The 9,111-nt window shown below is 47.6% G+C and overlaps 1 protein-coding gene across 1 annotated transcript in view; it reads left to right on the top strand.

Annotated features, from left to right (window-relative positions):
- Window positions 1-489: 489 nt before the first annotated feature.
- Window positions 490-9,111, top strand: part of LOC119443216 (dual oxidase-like) — a 128,612-nt gene continuing 119,990 nt past the window's right edge. The window contains exon 1 of the mRNA XM_049663163.1: window positions 490-591. Coding sequence (XP_049519120.1) covers window positions 522-591 — 70 coding nt within the window. The 5' untranslated portion in view covers window positions 490-521. The remainder of the gene's footprint in view (window positions 592-9,111) is intronic.

Below are 9,111 nucleotides of genomic sequence, written 5' to 3'. Positions count from 1 at the left end.
GCGTGCTCTGCAATGATTTGTGCCGAGATGTACACCTGGACGAAATCGTGCCTAATAGGAAACATGTTGTCAATTCAGCTGTAAGTAAAAGGCGTTTGCAATAAAATCTGACGTGAACCAAATACCCCGACCAATCAGGGCAATCTATATTGGCCCAAAGAGAACTGAAATGTCGTCGCAAAAAAAACAACAAAGTTTCGGTCAAGCGTGCACCATAAGGGTGTGGTCTAAAAGCAGTGAATGCACTGCCATACTCTGCATGGTGGCCAATTTTAGCCTGCGTGCAGAGACCGTGCTTTTACCGGTGCCTTGAGGCTCGTTGCTTTTACTCGTCCATGGAGACAAAACCAAAATTTGTGATATGGGATGCCGCATGCATCGTAGGGATTGCACGCTTGACTCAATCTCTGTGTCTCGTTTTGTGTCGGGGGTCAACTAATGTGCAACATAACGTTATGGGCCTTCTGACAAACTGTGCTTTCTTTCTCTTTCATGGTGCAGACGAGCCGTCGTCTTCTCGCATGCACATCGAGAAGCAGCGCTACGATGGCTGGTATAACAACCTGGCGCACCAGGACTGGGGAGCTGTTGGTGAGTCTATGGAAAGGATGGGATGTCTGTGGCATATGGGATTTATTTTAATGCAGTTTGCATTCCTAGTCTATTGACGCACTTTCCAGGTCTGTTTGCCTGTCTATCTACGTGTCTAACCGTTTTCCTGCCAACATGGTAGTATATGCATCAAGGCGGCAAGTTGGTTAGGATTCATGGTAAGGTTCGTTACAGCGCAACGCAACACACGGAAGGAAAAAACGAGAACACTGGGTCGCGCATCGTGTGAGGAGAACAGGGTGCGAAACCAATCGTCGAAACAACTTGGGCCACTGCAGATAGGTGCCTCTGTATTTCTTTGATGCCAGCATGGGTCACTGACAACAATGTGCAACTCATTATGGGTTCAACTTCATTGACGGGCTTGCTTGGTATATTCCACTTAGTCTCGTTCGTTGGCAAAGCAAACAAAAGAAGCTAGCGTTTATACGGTTCTGGGTGGAACAGAGCCCGAATCATATGTACGACTTGTAAAATATTAACCCTTTCTTGCTATGAATGAATTTTGTTCATCTGTCCTCAATGCTTTCCATGTGTCAGGGAGGCTCGGGTTCCCCTCAAGGGACTAATGTCACTTTATCACGAGCCTGCCCTCATCCTTGAGATTAAAATACACTGATTTGATCTAATTTGATATATATATATATATATGCCGCAGCCTCTCCAAGATGGAGAGGCTGCGGCAGGCGGAGCCGAGATTGTAGGCGTAGAAGTGCCAGAGTGCTCGTCCTGTGGCATGTTGGCAGACAGCTGGCACAACGGCGACCTGAGCGAAGCTCCAGGAGGTAGAGGGGGCGAGCAGAGGACGGGGGACCGGGAGCAACCTCCACCACTTGCGACGTAGCGTTAACACGACATTTAATACGCCGCGAAGACGCGGCGGACCGATCATACTCAAGGCGCAGATCAGTCTCAAGATGAGTCCCACAAGCGATGAAGACGAAGAAGCCGATATGATGATGAACATGTGCAGCCAATGAAGAAGTGACTGAGAAATGCCCACAATATATATAGATTGTACCGGAGCACATCGGCACCAGCTCTGTGCCAGCCAGTGTGTGGAAGAAGACGTTGACGATCGTGTGGTTCGCGGCTAGGTCGGTTTTCAACGAGCCGTGCTTGTTTAAACCGCTTTATCAAGTCTACCTGCAAAATGCTCTTGTTGCATTTGGTGGAGGTGCTGGGTAGTCCCCTTCAGCGTCCTGGAACTCCGCAGCCGTACGCTACCATCTGCCTTCAGAATGACCGAGGACGCCGGACCCTCGCGAGCTTCTCCCGCTCCCACACCTGTCGTGTGCTCCGGGGTGCTTCGTCAGCGTGATCCTCCCTTTTCAGTGGCACTGACGATCACAACGTGGAAGACTGGCTGGCCGAGTATGAACGTGTTAGTGCACACAACAAGTGGGATGACCGCGACACGCTGACTCACGCCATCTTTTATCTTACCGGCGTGGCCCACCTGTGCTTCAAGAACCACGAGGCTGATTTTACCACCTTGTCAGCTTTCAAAGAGACCCTCGTTTCGTTGTTCGGTCGGCCAGCGGTGCGCAAGCTTCGTGCTGAACACAGCCTCCACGGACGATCTCAACAAATTGGTGAGACCTTCACAAGCTACATTGAGGATGTCATCGGCCTCTGTAGGCGAGTGAATGCGTCCATGTCGGAACCTGACCGAGTCAAACACATCTTGAAAGGCATCGACGATGACGCTTTTCATATGCTTGTGGCCAAAAACCCACAGAGCGTTACTGAAGTTATTGAACTTTGCCAAAGTTTTGACGAGCTGCGTAAACAGCGCATCTCCACACGTTGCCCTGGAATGCAAACGGCTGACCTTTCAGCTTTGGCTCCCAGCAGCACTGGTATTGATTACACCTCGTTGCTGCCTCAAATTCAGCAATACGTACGCGAGGAAGTTGCACGTCAGCTCTCTCTTGTGGCATCGTTCACTGAGCCTCTCCCCCCACTGGACCAGTCGCTTCGTCGGGTTATCCAGATGCAAGTTGCTGAAGTCCTACCGTCCCCCGCTTCGCCGCCGCGAGTTACGGCGCCGCCTCAAGTAACGGCGCCGCTAACTTATGCTGAGGCCCTTACACGATCTCATGCCCAACCGACGCCAGTCCCATCCAGCACAGCCACCAACTTCTACACTCCGCCAAGTCCGGTACGGCCGGTTTACGTACCGTTCTCGCATCCAAGACCACCATAAACTCCTGGCGCACTCCGGACAACCGGCCAGTGTGCTACGCTTGCGGTAATCCGGGACGTGTGGTGCCCTTCTGTCGCCGCCGCGGACTCTATTTTCGCGATGGCGCTCCCAACCTTAGCCATGTCCCTCAGGAAGCTATGCACCGTCTTACATCGGACACCACGGACTCGTATTCACGTCGTCCTGCCTTCAGTTCACGCCGATCTCCTTCTCCCCGCCGCCGCTCCCTTTCCCCATGATTCGCCGGTCCACCATGGACCAGGAGGAAAACTAACAGCCGCAATTCCTGAGGCAAGAACTGCGCCGTCCATCGAAATTTGCAAGGCCTCTTCTTTCGCCGCCCTAACGAGATTGTAGTGTTTATAGACGGTGTCGCGACGAACGCTCTTGTCGACACAGGAAGCAGCTGTTTGTGTGATTAGTGAGATTCTCTGCTGCAAACTGAACAAAGTGACGACTCTGCTTTTTGATAATTCACTACGCACAGCGAGCTCGCAGCACGTCAAGCCTTCGGCCACCTGCACTGCTCGTGTTTTAATTGAAGATGCGCTCTACATTGTCGAATCTGTCGTCCTTTCTCATGCATCGCATGCCGCTATCCTGGGCTGGGACTTCCTTTCCGCGCATCATGCAGTTGTCGACTGCGCACGGGCACAACTCGCCTTGTCTCCGTTCTGTACCGCAACCGACGATGACCCTCGCCCGTCTGCTAAAGTGGTTGTTGCTGCTGACGTCATCATCCCTGCCTTCTCTGTCCCCTTAGTGTCCGTCACCTGTGATGCTGTCCCCAATTCAACTGCACTTTTTGTACCGTCTGACGAATGTGTGCGTCGCCGGAACGTTGTCCTACCGTTCGCAGTCGTCTCACTTGATGATGATTCCAGTGCAGCTTACGCGTGTAATCCGTTTCCCTGCCCTTCAACTCTATTACATCGCGAATCTGTTGGGCGTCTCGACACTTTTGATGCCATCTTTCCGTTTGATGCGCCTTGCGATACGACACCACTGCCTATCGATGCCGTCACTTCTGCCGCCGCTCCCGCCTCACCAGACCACGACGTCTTGTTTCACAGCGTCGATAACGCGCTCCCGCAAGCTCAGCGCAATCAGCTCGTTCCACTCCTTGACCGTTTTTGGACCTCTTTCGACCTCGGCCAACCTTGTTTGGGGCTCCGGTACAATATATATATATATATATATATACAAAGTCTGTGTCATCACGGCGATGGCACAGAATGTCAAGAGAAGAGCGCCAGAGAGGATCCAGGCTGTGCAGCACACGTGGCGCGTTTCGGCGGTGGTACTATGCATTGTCGCATTGTCGTACTAGCATTGTCGCTACAGTGCTTCAATGCTTATCTCAATAACGTCGACTTCCATCGTTACACTGGTTCTACCGGAATTTTATTAAATATGGCCAGCTACCTTTTTGTTGCCATATTAGAAGGGGTTTAAATACTGTACTTTGAAATGAAGAGCACTAAAGTACTTAAAGTAATCAAAGTACAATAGAAATCCTTCGCTGAACAAAACAAAGAGATAATCGGCGTCATCACGAGGCAAAAAGTACGTGCTGTAACAAAACAGCAAGAAAGAAAATGCTGCATCTTAAGAGCTATCTGAACAAGAATGACCTTGTGAAGAAAAAGATAACTATTTAGCAAAAAACAAAGAAAAGCCAAGTCATTTCATATTTAGCAATGGTCCGAGTGAATAAATCTGCGTCGTTTCTCGTTGAAGTCAATTTCATTTGGAAAGCCACGCAACAGGAGTCGTGATAGGTGCTCGTAGGGCATTAAATGAGGTCGGGCTTACCCGAAATCTGTGGCCTGGCCCGTACCTGCCCGCGGGCCGGGTAAGCAAGCTTTGACGCGTGCCCGAGGGCCCGGCTCGTCGCTAGGAGCTTTGGGCTTAGGTCTGGCCAGGGCTTCTGTTGGGAGCGTAGCCCATCACGTTTCCGACTATTTTACTTTTAACTCCGCAAAGCGTAAGCAACAAAAATTGTCGCCCGTACGTAATTTCGGTTCATTGGCGCCTGTTCGCCTACAGGAAGCAGGTGCAGGCAGGCAACAGTAGTGGTACACCTGACCGAGAGGTCACCAGTGGCCACCCGCGCCCACAAAAGGTCAACTGCTTGCGATTTTGTGACACTGTTAAACTCTGGTGAGCATAGTTCTTAAGAGCTCGGAATCCTTGAGCTTCACGCTCAGAAGAGAGTTGGACAACCCGACGTTCCAATGCAGGTGGCCCCAGATAGCGGCTGCACCAGACAAGCGAAAGCGCTTTAGCCGGTGCAGGTTGCGATGGCATTGAAGAGACGGGGCATAGCTCACACAAGAAAAGTTATGTGGGTCTTCGACTGCTAAACATATTCTTCGTATTGCAGCCATGTACAAGCGCAGGCAGTGGTAGAACTTTCAATCCAGTTGGCTAACATTTCAAAGAGCGGACAAGACGCCTAAAGCAGAATGGTTGGGACACTTCGTTGTTATGGCACAAAGTATTTCAACTTTTGGCAACAATGTGTCGCCTTGCATTGCCTTACCTGTAATCATTTTAACGTAAGAACAAAAATGAAATTTTAAACGCTTCTTACAGCAATGACATAATTCATAACGTCGCAGCAAGTAAATTCTGGAATATACGTTCACAAGTTATGCGGCATGCTATGACATAGTGTAACTCACTACTGGATGCCATTTATTGCTTCATTCTTTCCTCAAGAGAGTTGAATAACGTTCCCTGCTTTATCACATAATTAGTTCAACATAATTATTTCAGACTTACAAGTGTGTTAGGCAAATACTTGTTAGTACTCGCTATTACAAGTGCGTTACGCGGTTGCTGCAAAAGTTTGCAAGGTGGCGAAGGGGATGAGGAAAATAAAAGCGGGAAAAAAAGTTAATCTCGAATGCATTTTCCTCATGTTCATTCCCTTGTGATCGCTCTTTCTGGCGTTGCGCTGAGAATAAGAACGAAAGATGTATGGCATCTAAACTTGGTGGACGAAAGAAAGAAACTGCGTTGTCTGTGTCTAAGTAAAGCCCACATACTAAATCTGGTTGAAATTGATGAGGAGTATCCCACTACCGCATAATAATAACTTGGTTTGCGCTCGTAAAACCCTACCATTTAATAATTGAAAAGCTAATGTGTTTCATATTTGTATTTAAATATATTGTTACGGGGAGATTATTACCCATTGTTATGCTGACTCATTATTTAGCTTACGAGGTGCACTGTTTGCCTCGTATCCCAAATGGGCAGCAAGCGGAGGCCCCTTCGATACAGCATGCGTAACAACCGTCTCGTTCACCTGACAACGATGTCATACTTCATGACATCGGCGTTTCCGCGAGAAAAACTATACATTCTCTAAATGAACGATCATACGCGCAATGTCCCAATCTATGTCTACTTTACGGAACACTAATTGTGAGCATGAAGAGATACGAAGAATGGATAAGCCGGCTGCACAACGCTTCCCTACTATACGGTCTCCCACTCGCTGTTTCCGAAGGTGCGTGGTCGCACGTATCAGCGTGACCCAGAGTGATGTAACGGTGCTTACACGCACAAATCTACGTGTTTTGATATGTTCTGACATTAATTGATGTCACCGATGAGCGGCTATCTCAAGCGAACGACGTACGAGTGGTCGCTGTACCTGCCGATGTAAACAAATGCACCGGTCGGTGCTTTGGACTGTCAGCGGCGTTCTTGTGGGATACAAATGCGGAAAGTCGTGCTCCACATCTTACAGTGAGCATGCGAAGCGGTTCCCTGAGAGGGATAAAACACCTAAAATAGCAAGCAGCGCGTATATCAGTGGTTAGGGCTACCCTTGGTCTTCATGTCGCAGCGCGATATGTTGCGCATGGGTGCTGGCTCTAGTAGTGGTGGAGGACGGCGATTCGTGGCTATTGAAGTCTTCTGAATCATAACTGCCACTGTTTGACAGATCCGAATAGGTGGTGAAGCTTACATGCAATGTCACCCGAAGGTCCCCGAAGGGCCCGGGCGCAGTCACAACCCAGTGAACCATTAATGTACCATAGATGTTCATAGAACATCATGTTTGAGACATTGCACACGTCCTATAGATATCTATATTTCTCCAAACAACGTTACAAATACGTACCATGGATAATGTAAGTCCCATCCAGATCACGTTGCTCTAACGTTGAAAGGATGTCGCAGCTGGACATAAGTAACCTCTAATAGATGTTCTTTTTTGGGACGCAGGACGTCCATAGAACATCTAGTGGATCTTTTCCTGCTGTCCCTATAATGAGCTGTATACCTGCGAGTGCCACAGTAGATGTACTATTGAATACAAATGAAATACGAACAGCAGAGTATGTGGCCAAAACGAACTAAAAGCACAATGTGTGGCGTCGGCCAGCGATGATTGTACACAGCATGTGGTTTTCGATGCAGAGTGCGGGGCTGCTTGTCCTAGTGCGTATTACGTCACCTGTATTTTGTTGACGCTTGTATTCTCACCCCGCCATTGCAGTGCCATTCCTATCTGTGATTACTTTTAAGGTGCTAGCACTGTTGTTGCGCATCCAATGCAATACATTTTGCGTGCTATTCAAATTACGATTAGACACTGGCAGCTTTGATGGTGGTACAAAAGCAAAGCAAATGCACGTTAGCAAGCTGGGTGCATGCCAGCTACATCACGCTACAGATGCTAGTCACCATAACAGTGTTACTGCCAGGTGGTATGGCACTGCCCGAGGAGAGATGAGGAAAACAACTTTCGGACAAATACGGGTGACGTTTATCGAATAGGGCGAGCAGGGCTGCCTCTTCCTGAGAACTATATCCCACGCACGTGCACAACGACAGGCCGACGACATACACCGTATACCTTTAGTTATGCTTCGGCCACACGTCCGCTGTTCGCATTAATTTGTCCTCGATGGTACATCTGCTGAGGCACACTAATGGCACAGTTACCCACATTGTCGGCATGTAGCTGGTGACTTGCTTGAAATGTTTTGTTAACGTGTAAACGTGTGAATGTGAAAATATAAACTGCAACACTTAAGGTAAAATCCTTAGATGGCTCATGGTCGAAAATCCGTGTCCAGTGTCGCAGCACCAAAATTCAATGGCACCAAAATGGGGATTGAACCTTCGACCTTTGGTGTTAATTAGGTCAAAGTGAATTAAGGCACAGTTCATTAAGATTCAATGCACCAAAATTGGGGATTGAACCTTCGACCTTTGGTGTTAATTAGGTCAAAGTGAATTAAGGCACAGTTCATTAGATAGAGTTAATTGAGGCACTCTAACCCATGGCCTTTCTTGGGAGTCGAAACCACGTGGATATATGGGCGAACCGGCCACATCTCCAAATTATCTCCAGTTGGGATTCCATTGACATGGTGAAGGTAGAGTTGAACCCACTACCTTGGGTGTTCATTAGAGCGAAGTTATTTAAGGCAAGTTATTACGGCAGAGTTAATTAAGCACTCGAACTCTCGAACTTTGGTGGAAGTCGAACCCACGACTTTTGGTGTTAATTAAGACAAAGTTAAGATACAATTAAGGCACTCAAACCCTCGACCTTTGGTGGGAGTAGAGCCCGCAACCATTGGTGTTAATTATGACGAAGTTAATTAAGGCTCGAGCCCACAACTTTGGTTGGAGAAAACAACAGAAGTAACAACGCATGCAAATGACAAATAATTTAATTAATGCTTTGTGAGTGCGCAGGCTTCTGCCTTCATCCTCTTCAGTGTTCGCTAAAGTGACTGTCAACTTTTATATATAGTTCTAGCGCTCATCAAAATGCGAAAACTGTGATGAGAAAACTCTAAATCCGAATTTTGATCATTATGCATCATTACAAATCCTGCAATGGATAAATGAAAAATAGTGAGTTCAGTAAGCACTAGGTAAAGCACACCTGTGAAACTCACAGTCATACCAATGTTACTTTTTTATTTATACAACTGATAAAGCTTTATTACAAAAATGATCGGCCCCCAGCCACGCACATGTATGAAATTATTCATTACATGTTCTCGCTGTACACAAACAGGTTAAACGCGGATCTAAAAAAGAAAAAAAAACACGTAATCAAAAACAGATTCTTGAAAATTAAACTTTATTAAAACACAAGTAACGAGTAGGCACAAAATGACTAGTAGGCACAGTGCCACAATTATAATTAAAAAGAAAAACTGATTAGTAAGAGGTAGTATCACATACTAATTAATGACCAAAAGTGCAAGGCCTGCTTGCCAGCAGCTGCTTCTGGGGCCACCGGATTC

Source organism: Dermacentor silvarum, chromosome 2, assembly GCF_013339745.2.
Source record: "Dermacentor silvarum isolate Dsil-2018 chromosome 2, BIME_Dsil_1.4, whole genome shotgun sequence".
Taxonomy (NCBI): domain Eukaryota; kingdom Metazoa; phylum Arthropoda; class Arachnida; order Ixodida; family Ixodidae; genus Dermacentor; species Dermacentor silvarum.
The sequence above is the reverse complement of the archived record's forward strand: the minus strand, read 5'-3'. Positions and strand labels throughout refer to the sequence as shown.